The following is a 14,531-nucleotide window of genomic DNA, read 5'->3' on the forward strand; positions in this document are numbered from 1 at the left end:
AACAACTTTGGATAAACATTAAAAAGCCAACACATGCAGAAAACACAACATTAACTGACTGCACACATGAATGAAGAGATTACAGAGTGTCATATGCATGAATGGTGAATTCTCTAAAATTGACAAAGTCGCTTTTAGCTCCATTAAGTCCTCAATCAATATACATTTACTGAGAGCGAACAGAAGCTGCATTATGTCGGTGCTGTTTGTCTCCTGTAAGCAGGAAACTATGTGTTGTTTGTGTGTTTGCAGGCGGAGTGTGATCGAGGCTGTGTACAACAGGCTGAACCCTCACAGAGAAGAAGAAGGGGTGAGTTAACCTGTCTGTGAACTCTTCCCCGCCCTTCACCTCTTCAGCCTTTCACCCTGCCTCAACATAACCTCATAAACAAACACCAGCCCAGACAAGGACACTCTTTCTGTGTGCCGCTGTATGTATGTGTGAGAGCGAGAGAAAATGAATGTGATATAAGTGTGAAAGAGGGCGGAGGATAGAATAAACGGAATAACCTTGACAGGTTCAGGGAGCCTCAGTTGACTGCATTCCACGTTGAAAAGCACTGAAGCTCCAAGCGTCTGTTTCTATTTCACATTTATCATCGAAATGGGATGTATAATAAGACCTCGATAAACCTATTGAACCTCTCAGCAGCGAGCGCATATCCTTTAAACCATTGATTTCATATAGTTAATGCTTGAAAAATGCACGTTTGGGGGGGTTTTTGTGTTTGGAAACCTAGCAGCAGAAAGTCATTCAAAAGAACCTGCTAGCTTTATTTGTTACATTAAATATTTACTTCGTGTTACTGATATACTCGGTAGTCACAGCTTATTTAAGGTGGATTCTCGTTCCTCTGTTTCATATACTCAGTGTGTGCAGTTAAACAAATGCTTGGAGGACATTTAAAAAAAGTTTTATTCACCTCATCGGGAAGCCATACTTCTGCAAAGCACTGAGTGATTAGATCTAGAAAGATATTTGAACCCAGATTTGGTTTTGATACTTTCCTAAAATTCAAGATAAGGTCTTCAATCAGATATTTATTTGTGAACATACTGCCTGAAATGTCCAGTTTTTGATCTTTCTCACAATGTTAAAAAATCCCTGCAAAAAATTCATAGATCGAAATCCAAAATTCTAATTTTAAGCTAGGCCTAGCCTCACATCTTGTAAAAATATAATTCAAATCTGTGTCTAAATTTTGCAGAAATCCTCCCAACAGCCGTATCGATCCCAGAGAGGCCTTAGGCTTTCTTACTGTTTTCTGTCTCATGTCTTTTTGACTATGTGGAAATCGGTGTAAATAAAAAATAAGATTAGAGATATTATTCTTCTGTTACATAGAACGGGTATGCACACGGCTTACGAAAACAATGTCAGGATCATCTGTGCTTTAATTACCCAATAATTAAAGTACCCATGCTGCATTGTGCTCGCTGTGTTTGTCTAAGAAATCTCAAGCCAAAGATTATGTAAATTAAGTTGAATTAAATGTTAACACTCCCTCGGCATCATGATTCTGCTCAAAAATATTGATTTGTCTATTCAAGCACATTTATATGGGATGTGATCCTAATGTTCTTTAAAAAATTAAAACCCACCTCAGATTTAAGTTGTCATTTTTTAATTTTGGCTCATTTTGCACCTTTAACCACAATGATTTGGTCAGATAGGGACTTCCACAAAGCCATCTAATCTGGATAGCACAAAAGTTTTTTGTTTTGTTTGTTTGTTTGTTTTTAAGGGCAGAGTCACAGATTTTTTTTCTTAGCACCTTCTATAAATAAATGTTTTAATGTTATTGCAGACAATCAAATTAAATCATACAACTGGGCTGATTTTTTTTTTTTTCGGGTAATTTACGATATGTAACACCGCACCGTCACTATTAAGAGATAAATAAAAAGAAATGGTATGAAGTATTTACAGCTGCAAATAATATAACAGCAACTGGAAACGTTTTAAACTTCAGCACTCTGTTTATACTGCAGGAAATGGATATGATGTTAGAGCAGAGAATCCCACATCCAGCATCTTTTAAGGAAGGCTGCAGGCGTTTTTACAAACATCTTCATTCTGAAGACGAGATCAGTGTCAGGTCTTGAACGGCCCACCAGGGTGAATGTGAAGAAGTGTGTGCATAAATGCATGGGTGTATTTGTTGTATTAATGTCAGTGGAGTCTAGCCTTGCAGGCTCTTTTCTTTGGGCTTGTGGGTACTGATGAATTCCCCCTCCCCTCGTTACACTACACAGCAAATCTCACAAAGGACTGTTGGTCAGAGGGTCAGAGGTAGCGTTTGCATGGGCCTGTCCGTCTGGTGCAAGTATGTCTCTTGATGCTGTGATGCTGTTGTGTGGTAGATGTCTGTGTGTGTGATGTGCCGCTGATTGTAAGGTGATATGTGTGTGTGTGCGCGTGTGTATATAAATATATATATGTGTGTGCTGGTGTGTGTTTGACAATGGAGCGTGCCTGCAGAGTCTGACCCTGGCGTGTCACCTCAGGCCTGTGCGGGGGGAGAGGAGGAGGAGGAGGAGAGTGAGGAGGGAGGTGGCAGCACGGCAGCTCATCTGCTGGAGGCTCTTCGGCAGTTCCGCATGCACCACCGGGGGCAGTACCGCTCGGTGTTGGAGGAGTCCCTCGCTACCTACCATCTGCGGGGGGAGAGTGCTGTTGAGAGAGCAGGGGAGAGAAGGAGGACGACCGACGACTGTGACAACCAGGACGAACCCGCCTCCCCTCCCTCTCCCCCTTCGCCCCCGCCCTCACCCGCCATTGCAGAGCTGGAGGCCAGCCAAGACGAGCCCATCCCAAAGTCTGATCCCTCCTCTGACTGACCACCTGCCTGTATACCCAACCACCCTCTCATCCATCCTATCCCAGAGCTCTAGTGAGATGTGCTATGACCTCTCCTCCTCTGTCCTTCATCGCAGAACTTGAATGGCCACGTCCAGCTTTGTATTTGAATAATTCATTAGGAACAACAAAAAGGGCTTTTCTGTCCATTCAAGTTCTGTATCTGAGACATACATATATATATCTATATACCTTAGATGTGGACTCTTTGATTTTTCTTCCTTTTTGTTTCTTCTGACCACTTTGGCTTGGATTCCCAAACTTAAACTTGATCACAGAAGCAGATTTATTAACTAATTTTCATGGTAAACAAAATAAAAATGTAACAAGCAAAAGTGGCTAGTGAAGCCAAAGTGAACATTGCACTCTATGGCTTACATTTATCAGTATTTGCTTCTGGCTGACCCCACCCTCACTCCCACCCTTAAGCCTCACCCCCACACCTTCATACAGTGGAGGAACTGACAAAGAAAACACGAGGAGACATTCTGAACTGCAGCTGTGCAACCTTTTGCACTGTCTCCAGGCCTACTCCATCTACAGACTCAGAACACACTCTTCTTGTGTTTTTGTATGTGTGTTTATGTGTGTGTCTGCATGAGTTTGAGTGACCGAGCAAGAGCCCAGTAATCACTACTGAAACGTGTGTTTCTGATTGCTTGCGATACTTGACAGTTACACAGTCCATCAGCTGCTCAGCGATGGTAGGTTGTTCAAACCAGTCTGGATGCAAATTAAGTCTTTGCAGCTTCCACATGATTACATAAAAAATAATAAATCGCTTGATACTGTTGTTGGTGGGGTAGAGTGCGGTGGGGGTGTAAATGTTCAGACTCAGGCTCTTTGAACAGTAGAAAGCAAAGTTATTAAGTGGATAAAATTTTGGTGCCAGAGCAGCAATTATAGTTCTCCCTAAAAATGTTTAGTCATGCACTGAGGTGTTTTTGTTTGTTTTGTTATGTTTTTACAGCAACACGCGCATAGCCACATTATCTTAAAATGCTAAGCACTACATTGTATGATGCGACCTACATTTGTACTAACAGCTGTTTGATTGGATGGCGTGTTCACAGCTTAGCACTAGTATTTTAAACTGGAAACGTGGGCCTTACTAACAGAACGTTAGCGTTAATTAGTATAACCTGTGGAACCATAGACTGTATATAAAAGATGAACGTAGTTCCGGGTCTGAAAAGTAAAGTATGTAGAAGTGCCATAAACCTGGATTCCTTCTAATTCCCAGCAGGGGAGAGCGACTCCTGTTCTATACATTTAAAAATGCACTCCTACTTATTGCTATATGACTCCGTGGAGGCTTTATGGTCTCAATTTGTAGTTTCAAGTCATATGTAATACAAAATTATGCTCATTTTGTAAATTTTGGTCCCAATTCAGGTCAAAAATGTGGATAAACCAGTGTATGCTTTAGGGTGGGTCTACCTTCTCGCTTCTGTAATCCAGTTTGAATACAAAAACAGTAAAAACTCACTAACCAACGGGCGAGATAATGGTGGCTATCTTTTGTTTACAGTCTATGTTGCAAACCTATTGTTGGCAGTTTTTCCAAAGCTGCTTTTCACTGCATCGATCAGTGAAAGGCAAACTGTAAAAACTGGTAACTGCTGATAAGATTAGGACATGGGTGACATTGGGACTCCTCTGCTTTGATTACATCAGTTCTGTCAGTCTAAAGGTAGCACACCATGTGGGATGGCGACCACAAGTATTCCTGCCTTCTCGATCTTACCTTACAAAAGTGATACGTATACATATCGGTGGGACGGCTGATGTCATACTGTTCACCTGTGGTGAATTACACTCGGACTACAGTTGATATGTTTCATGTGCGATGGCTCTCTGTCTGTATTCAGTTCAAGGTATTATTAATAATCAAGGTTTTCCAAGAGTCCTTTTTAGCTTTTGTTTAAAAACCCACATTGCAGCATATTATATTCCTCACAGGTTGTGCCATTGCCTGTACAGATCGAGTCAATCTTAAACACTTACCTCGATGTAAAAGATATATTGAAACTGACTGCTTGACCTGCAGGGTTTATTCTTATTCAGGTAGATGGAGGTTATTGTGAGTCTGTACAAGCCCTGTATTCTGGTAATGCATGCGCTGCACTTACCTTTTCAATATCTAAAGCACTTAACTATCAGAGGGGAGGTAATGCTAAACGGCGTACGTGCGTGTGTGTGCGTGCTCGCGCCTGTATGTATGAGCTGTATTTCTATGATTTCTATGTGGTTGTGTGGAACAGGTTAGTTCTGCAAATAAGAAATAAAAAGGATTTGAGGTATAATGCAATGATTTGTGTCAAGTGTCTCACTGTAAACTAAATGTATGTATTTATGTCTTGGGGTTTATTTTTTTCTATTTTTCGTTTAGGCCCTGTACCAAATCAGTCATCTTGCAGATCAGGGGTTCAAAGTTGACATTTTTCCATTCAGAAGTGATTGTTTTTCATGATTAAGCATTCCAATCCCAATGCAACATGGTGACATTTGATACAGGACTGTTCCCTGACACTTTTAGTAGACCTTTACTCCGTTTATTGTGTTGTGTATGTGTCTGTGTAGGCTGTGAAGTATTCGGAAACTGCTGAAGCTTCCTTGCTCTCCTCTGTCAGCTGTTAGCTCGAGCCTTGACCTCGTCTCGGCTGCTTGAAGACATTTTAAAGAGTTGTCTCCTTTAAAACAAAAGCAGCTCTCAGGTTTGAAAACTCAAACTGAGCGAGGAGCGAGAGGAAGCCATGTAGACTATAGGGACTCCATTCTCTCCATTCCTCCCCTGTTTTTCAGTCTGACAGCTGGCCTCGTGATTCTCCGCAAGGTGAGTCATCAGAGGTTCTGGTTGTGCAGGGGAATATAACGGCTTTCCACCATTAGCCATTCAATTTGAATATATTAAAAAAGGGGGGAGGGGAGGGGGACAGTGAGGTTTAAAGGTTTGCCATTATTTAAGGCTTCTGGAGCAGTTTAATTACTACATACAATGATAGACTTGACAATAACAACTCTGGCACACCTCTCTTCCTTTTCTTTCCTCACCCAGAGTGCCGGTGACCTGGATGACCCTTGGTAGCTGCGGCAAGAAACCCCGTCTCCTCCTGGTGATCCGTGCGTCCACTCGGGGAGGAGGAGTGTCTCTCCATTGCGCCATGTCTTTCTCCACTAAAAGAGGACACGTGGTGTGTGCTGGAGCGCGTGAGTGTGCGTATGTTGGTTGTGTGTGTGTGTGTGTGTGTGTGTGTGTTTGCAGCAGTGGGACAAAGACGATGACGAAGACAACTACTACACACACGCATACTGCTTTAAACCTGGAGGAAAAACCTGAATCACTTCTCTGAAAAAATATTTTATGAACTGAAGCATTGTGATGGTAGAGATGATTTTTACCATTGAGGTGTTTTTGTTTTTGTTTTCTTTTCTTGAATGTTGATGCCTGACTTCACAATGACATGAGGACCTATCGTGTGTGTGTGGTGCGTGTTCGTTTGTGTGTATGCGAGAGTGTTTGTGTGTGAGAGTGTTTCGAGGAGGGCCAAGAGGAGACAAATGGTGGATAAAGACTTTGTATGTAATTCTTCGTCTCCTGGACTTTTTTTTGTGCTCCTAGGTCTGATAAACACCTAACACATTTGCTTCTTCCCTCTTAAAAGACACAAACACACACACACACACACTCCCTCTATCTCACACTGACACTCTAAACCATAAACCCCCCACACCCCCCTCCCCTCTTCCACCTGTGCACGTATGTGATGTGCCACCTTCGCAGGGCACTGCATGAGGACTTTGGTTCTACATGTACAGCTACGTGGTTTTTCTAATCGACCTGGATGGACAGCCATTGGTTGAGATGGACTAAACCTGAGGGACCTCTGGACACTGATAGGCTCCTGAGGTTTGAAAAGCAGAGATGATTTGGATTTTATTTTTCTTGTTTTTGTTAGGTTGATGACAATGATAATCATGATGGGGAAATGGGAGGTTATCACTGAAGAGCCGCGGGCAAGTTGGACTCATGGCGTCGCGGTTGATGGTTTGGATTGGGGAGAAGGGGTGGAGGCAGTTCAGTAGTTTCCTCAGTCTTCCTCCCCACCATGACGGTTGGAGGTGCACATGACAGCAGACTGTCCTTGTTTTTTTCTCTCCTTTGTTTTGGATGTTGTCCATGAGGTTACTAGCTGCTCGCTGTGTAGAGTGAGTGAACTCCCTGTTTTAACCCTGTTCTTGGTTCTCAGACTGCATTGGTAATGTTTGTATTGCTGTTGTTTGATTGCACTCACATTTGATTACAGAAAGCGTCTATATATGAAATAAAATACCTGCCAAGGATCCTGTGGTGGCTGCGTGAATCACTAACTGAAGTCACATCACTTTGAGTCTTGAGTTGTGTGTAGAAATAACATTTGTGTACCGCCAGAGTAAAACTAGTATGTAGGAAGTGGTTTGACAGAAAATGCTGAATTTGTCAGAGCTGGACATTTGTGCTTAAAACTGTAAAATTAGAGAAATGGGGAAGCTAAAGAAAGCATTGCACAAAATGCTGTTGTCCTTTTAAATAACAATAAAAAGACGGCATATAAAAAGTGTTTAAAATGGATTTAATCATTGAATTAGGCATATTAAGCCTAAAGCTATTTACAGAATGTTTTAAGTGTTCATATACACTCAGTATAGGAATGAATGTCTTGGTACTTTTGGACTTTTAAGGCTTTCTTTGAACTTTTCGGGGGGGGGGGGTGGAACGCTTACATAGCATAAATCTGTAGCTACTTTAAAAAAAAACAAGATTTGGGTACACAAGTACATATCTAAACTAACATTTGGTTAAATGTCTCTTAGCAAGCTGCACTTCAACCAGACATATTTTGGTTGAAGGTAGTCCTCCATCATTCCATCCTCTTTGCCATGTAACAGTACCACAATCAGGAAAGCAGCCCCAGAGCATGATATTACCACGACCATGCTTGACAGTTGGTGCAATTTTCTTAGGTCTGAACGCCTCACTTTATCCTCCAAACATGCTTTCTATCACTGTGGACAAATAGCTCAATCTTTATTACTCAAATTGTGAAACTTTTCTCCAGAAGGCATTTGCTTTGTCCATGAGGACAGCTCCAAATTTCAGTCGAGGTTGAGGGTGCTGATTTTGAAACAGATTGGTACTCAGTCCATGATGATGTAACACTCACTTCACTGTGGATAGTGACACTGGTGTTTCTGCAGTTTCCATTTTTTTTTTGCAGATTTGAGCCTCACTGGTTCCTGTACAACCCAACCATGACAGTTTGGGTTTTCATCCACACCTTGTTAAAGTGACCTTCCCAATATGTCACAGTTCTCTTTAGATCTTCACTGAGCTCCTTTGGACTTTTGAATTGTTCTGAGAGTTGGTCATTTTAATGACCACTGTCCAACTGATCTTTTTTATGCTGGCAAAAAGAAACTACCAGTTGTCATACTAAAAAGGTGAGCGCATGTATATATTTGAGCCCGTGGGGATATTTTAGACCATGTGTGGATTAGAGAAAATCTCGACTTGTGCACTCAGTTCTTGTTTTTAAAGTCATTAAAGATGTGCAATCCTCGGGAAAAGAGCAGTTCAAAGAAATTGTTAAAATTGCTATGACATGCATGCCCATGATGAGTGTATGTAAACCTCTGACCACGACTTGCATACTGTAGATTATACAACCTTTTTATAACGCCACAGAAAAGTTAGAACAGAGCAAACTGCGTCATTGCCGATGGAATTTGTATGTCTTCAGTATAAATGTTTGTATACTCAGTCCTAATCTTGTCTTGTCTCTTTTCCACTTCTGGATTTGCAGCTGCTAGAACAAACATTAGACAACTGATCTGTTGCATTTGTAACCTACTTATCACCAACAATAACTATCTACTATGCTTTGATCTGGTGACAAACTGAAGCGATTTCCACCTCTCCTTTATTAGGCTATGGGTAATCTTTAATGTTTAAATGCATGCAGTTTAAAGTTTCAGAGCTCTAAGGTGCTATTGTCACATTAGACACAATCAGCTTACTTTGCAGCACTGGATAGGTCCCAGACTTTCAAGGCTAATGCAGAGAGACAGAAAACCATTCACAACTACAACCAATTAAGAAGCACCAATTAACCAAATATCTATGTCCTTGGACTGTGGGAGCATCATCATACCACCTATGATAATTCTAAGGAACTTGGAAAGAAAGCAACTGAACGTCTTTAAGTTTCTTGAGATGTTTCACCTCTCATCCAAAAAGCTTCTTCAGTACCAAACGGTGGAGAATCCCAGGTATTTAAGCCAAGTGGGAATTGTCCCTTTAGAGGGTTGTTGACCCACTATTGATCATGTGACTCACCACATGAGCCAAGGTGTGATAAAAGGCATGGGTCCTTATCAGCAGAGGTTTCGGGTGAAGCCATTGCATCACCCTATTATGTGACCCATTGAGATCACCTGACACAAGATCTGAATGGGGGTTGAGGCGCCTAGGACGGGATCTTAAAACTGCATTGTTAGGTAGCAAACAGTATCATAAGCCACCCCTGCTGTTCAAAGATGATAGTTTCTTTCACTCCTCTTTGAAACCATCTGTCTTCTCTGTCCAAAACGTGAACATTGGCATCCTCGTAAGAGTGACCTTTGTCCTTTTAGATGCTGATGTACAGACGAGCCTCGTCCTGTCGAGGTGGCTCTTCTATGTTGTGCCATGCATTTGTGGAGTAGCTGTTTGGCTTTTGGTTTCTCCAGTGTAGAGCACTGAGCACTTTAGCTTGTGTTTGGGAGTTTGGTCCTTGGGATGAACCAGGTTTTGTCCGAGTGTGTGGCTGGGTCTGAAGTGAAAATTCTCCTGAGTTATTTTTCTCCCTAGTCGGTGCCTCGCCTTCTTTCCTGTGCATCTTCCCTGATCTCCTGAGCTGGCTCATATGAAGTCAGTCTTAGTCCTAGCTTGGGACCTGTCTTTAATGTGCTTTAAAACCAAGCAGCAAATTCTGAAACTCAGTTGTATAAGGCATACAAAGCCAATGGAGAGAATCCAGGATTTGAAGGATGTAATGCTGTTTGATGGATTTTTAACCAGCTGGAAGTGAGAATGATTTTTTTTTTTAATGCTGTGTACTTGTGTGTGGCCTTGTGCAGACTGTCGGTATATGTGTAATCTGTTGATGTTTGGAGCACACTTTCACTTTATAAACAGACGCGACTCAGGCATTAAGAAACCGGTTGCCTGTTTTCAAACATCAAAGCTTGTTTGGCGTCACATTTCCTTCAGATTCAGTTTCTTTCAGTAGGGTTGGTACTACAAAGCAAGTGAGGCATAGCCAGGTTTTCTTTGCAATTGCTGGCTCAACAAACCCTGATAATAGGTATCAGGATGGTTGGTTATTAACTTTACCTTTTGTACCAAGAGTTCTGCTTCCGTGCTTAACGTCCATAACTCAACACGAAGCTTAAGTCTTTAGGCAAGATGCTAAATTACTGGTAGCTCAATGATGCTGTTGTGAAATTTGACCTCTGACGTCTATCAAGTACAGACGCGACTACTTTAGTTATACGGGTAAAAGTAGGCACTATTGTCTCACAGCAAGAAGGTTCTGGGTTTGGCCAGGCTTTTTCTGTGTGGAGTTTGTATGTTCACCCCATGTCGGCATGGGTTCTCTCCATTTTCCTTCAACAGTTCAAAGTCTGTGGCTCAGAGACTGCAAAGCATTGTCAGACTGAGCACTCAGAGCAGGCTAAAGCATGAGCTTTTGGCTCACAGGGATTACTTTCACATAGGCCGACCTCAGTATTTAAAATCCTGGCCATGTTTATTATGAGCATCTACAATCTAACAGTATCTATGTGATAGAACATAAGACGCGTAATAGCACACGCTTTATCAAAAATGTCCGCCTTGACAGCACCACACCTCCCCGACACACGCACGCTACCCTGTCTAATCTGTCACTCTGTCATAATTTGATCATAATCCCTAATCATAATCACATTGTATCTTAAAGGTGTTCCCAATCTGGAGTGGGATTATGGGATTGCAGAACATGTGTGCGTTTGTGAATTAGTGATCCAAATACATTATGAAGTCGGTGCGTATGTGTGTTTTGGGAGGGGTAAAAGGGGTAAATTTAATTTGGTGATGTGGGGTACAGCACGCGCTCTCTCACTGATTCACCCGGTGAATCCACTTTAAGCCTGATAGGACAAAACAATAGACAGACACTGACCTGTTAACATTGTGTTTGTGGAGCCCTGTTCGGTTCAATGTTAATCTCTTTCACTTTAATTTGTTTTCTCAGAAATACAAATTCTTCTCTCTCTCTTTTTTTCTCTCTGCTCTCTGTTTTGTTTTGTTTTTGTTTGGTTTTTTTTTGGGGGGGGTCTATGCCAGTAGGGTGACACTACAGATGACAAATTTATTCCACTTCATTGGTTCACACATAGTAATTTTTACCAATGAGAACTTTACTGAGAACAGTTTTCTTTATGTTTAGGCAGCGGTCCTAATAATCTAAAAATAGCCATAGCATTCAAAATTATACTTAAATTATCAAAAGTAGAAGGTCATTCAGAGCAGAACAAGTCGATGGTACCAATAAAAAGATTTATTTTTGTCTGTAAAAATACTGTTTTTCCACTGGACAAGATAACTACAGTATATAAGATAATCATTTGTGGTTCTATTTGAGGTGTTTTTTGTGCTTTCTACATAACACCCACTACATAACCTGGCCAATGCCTAAAAAAAGTACAGTTAAATTGTGAAATGGAGAAATTAGTCTTAGAATACTGATAATATCATTTGTCTCTTTTTCTGTAAAATATGTTAAATCATGCACGCGCGCACCAGCAGCACCAGTTGGCAGACATTTCTGAGTTTACAGAAGGTTGACTGATGGTTGACTGTCTGTCCCGTGCACTTATGTTGGCACAGACTCTGACGCTATGGCCGCTGACCAGCGTGCCGCCCCGGACATCCTTGCCCTTCGGTCTGTGCAAATGGGCCTTGTACTGGAGGACAGACCAGAGTGGAACGGCGGGCCTAGCCTGCTTTGTGATGTTTCCACCGGCCGTCCACGTCCTGTAGTTCCCCTTTTGTGGCGTCGTCGCATTTTTGACTGAGTACACGCCCTCTCTCATCCAGGCGTCCGGGCCTCGGTCAAGCTGGTCAGCTCTAGGTTCGTTTGGCCGGGCCTTCGTAAATCAGTGAAAGACTGGGCAGTGGCGTGCATCCCATGCCAACGCGCTAAGATCCATAGGCACACGCAGGCGCCCCTCGAATCCTTCCACGTTCCAGGGAGGCGTTTTGATCATATCCATGTGGTTCTGGTTGGTCCTCTGCCGCAGTCACAAGGTTTCACGTACGTTTTGACTGTAGTGGACCACACAACCCGCTGGTCCGAAGCAGTGCCTCTGGTGTCCACTACAGCAGCAGCGGTGGCCAGGGCATTTTTGTCAATGTGGGTTTCGTGTTTTGGTCCCCCCTCCGACATCACCTCAGACAGGAGCCCCCAGTTTGTTTCGGGGCTTTGGTCTGCCGTGGCTGATGGCCTGGTGGTCAAGGTCCATCGAACCACTGCGTACCACCCGCAGGCCAACGGGATGTGCGAGCGTTTCCACTGGTCGGTTAAGGCCACGCTCCGTAATTCTCTTATGGATGGTAACTGGGTTGACTGCCTTCCGTGGGTTTTACTGGGGTTGTGCTGCACCGTTAACGAAGACCTTGGGGTTTCCCCGGTTGAACTTGCCCAGGAGCCCGCCCCCGTGCTTCGGTCCCTCTGTGCTTTCTCTCCGTCCCCCAAGAGTCGTTTTCTGTTCCTGGCCCAGTGCACCATTGTCTGCCCGACACCTTTGTTCCGAGGTCGTTGGACTCGTCGCAGTTTGTTTTCATCAGGCACGACGCTCATAGGCCTCCCCTGCGTCCACTGTATGACGGCCCATTTAGGGTTATTCAACCGGGCCGAAAGCATTTCCTTTTGGACTTTGGGGGTTGGCAGGAGGTTGTTTCCATTGACAGACTTAAACCAGCAAATGTTCCTCTGGATGATCAGGTGGTGCTGGCCCAGGCCCCCCGCCGTGGCCATCCGCCTTCCACTGGCCTGGATGACTCTGCTTCTTCCTCTGGGACCACCCCCTACCTGGCGGGGCCCGAGCTATCTTCAGCTTTTCTATTTTACTCTAATGGAATCTATAATTTACAAAATGAATGTGATGTTTGTAGACTTTCATATAGCCTTCATATTTCTGCACCCAAAGGAGTCACAGCCTGCTTGGCTTCACTTTTCAGATGCTAAAGATACACCCATCTTTCATATGAAGTCTAAACGTATTAGCTTCCTGATTTTGGTCATAGGCTCTATTCTTTCATTCTGCCATGTTCTTATTTTCTATTTTCTATCTGTTCTATTAATAAGCTGATACTTCTGTGAAAACATCAGAGCTTCTGGATGCGCGACCTTTGACCTGTAGCTGTTATAAAGTCGAAGCTGCTTTAGAAACTCAATATACAGGGTGTATATGTAAGCAACTGCCTTGTGTCACAGTATTTATATCATATATTTCTGCAGCTATCCAAGCACCGTGTTTATGTCTTCCTCTGCAGTGATGCTAGTGGTTGTTGTGCGCTTTTCAGTTCAAGATCACCTGACCTGGTTGACCCTGACACTCAGAACAACTTGTGCCAGATGAAAAACCAACAGATGAATTGTTTTCTTAGCAGAGAGGGAGATGCTAGTGGTATTTCTTCGAACTCTGCACTCTTAGGTCTCCATTTCTTTTACTTATTTTTTTCCCTTTTCACCCACTCCTGGTGCTTTCACTTGAGTTCTCCTTCCACCCACTCTTGTCTATTCATTGTAAAGGGTTTTTTGCTTGATGCGGTAACCTTGAGCGAGAGTAATGGTGGCCTGCTGATTTAGTACCCAATGAGAGCCCAAATAAGACCAATTTGCACACACTGTGAAACATCATTTACACACAGCTCCCTAAACCTTTGTGTGTGTGTTTGTGTGTCTCAGCATATGATTTTGAGTGAAGTAATTTAGCAGATGAACGTGTGGCCATTGTTAGAGGGATAATCTGGCTCTTGCTGCTCAGATAGGTTAACATCCAGCAGATTAGACCAGATTACCCCCAACCACACCAGACTGTTGCCTCCCTCCCTTTACCTCCATATTTCTGAGTAACCCCTCCCCTCCACCTTTCACTCATTCTGTTTCATCAGGCTTTAGCTTCCTCTAACTCCTACAACATTTATTCCTACCACCCGGCTAATAGTCCGACTGCATTTTCCTCTTTATTGCCAGATTCGGAGACACATACCTCAGGTCAGCTGCAATCAAAAGGCGAAAAGCCGTGCATTACTGTCAAAGATTCAGGCCTGTTTTATGCTAGTTGTTTATGGAGCTTTATCATCTTGTGAAATATGTATGTCAACCTTCTGTGGATTTAAAACTTCTGCATCTAATTCTTGTTTGCTAAAGTTATTAAAGATACATGTTGTACAATAATTTCACCCTGAAAAAAAGCAGTTCAAAGAAGTCCTTAAGAGAAATTATATTCATGCTCATGCTTAGTTTATGTAAACTATTGAGCACAACTGCAGGTACAATGATAGGCTATTAAAGCATTACTATGCATAAAATACAGTATAATT

The 14,531-nt window shown here is 42.7% G+C and overlaps 1 protein-coding gene across 2 annotated transcripts in view; it reads left to right on the forward strand.

Annotated features, from left to right (window-relative positions):
- The window catches only part of ppm1bb (protein phosphatase, Mg2+/Mn2+ dependent, 1Bb), a 29,616-nt gene extending 22,412 nt beyond the window's left edge, over nt 1–7,204 (forward strand). The window contains exons 5-6 of one of the 2 annotated variants that reach the window (XM_086304011.1): nt 253–310; nt 2,509–5,907. In XM_086304011.1, the coding sequence (XP_086160137.1) occupies nt 253–310; nt 2,509–2,841 (391 nt within the window). In that variant the 3' untranslated portion in view covers nt 2,842–5,907. The other variant, XM_086304012.1, reaches the window with a different exon arrangement.
- The last annotated feature ends 7,327 nt before the right edge of the window (nt 7,205–14,531 follow it).

The sequence above is a fragment of the Aulonocara sp. 'chitande type north' Nkhata Bay genome, linkage group LG8, assembly GCF_057382095.1.
Source record: "Aulonocara sp. 'chitande type north' Nkhata Bay isolate Kocher_YH1m ecotype deep benthic linkage group LG8, A_spYH_male_GT1.1, whole genome shotgun sequence".
NCBI classification, from domain to species: Eukaryota; Metazoa; Chordata; class Actinopteri; order Cichliformes; family Cichlidae; genus Aulonocara; species Aulonocara sp. 'chitande type north' Nkhata Bay.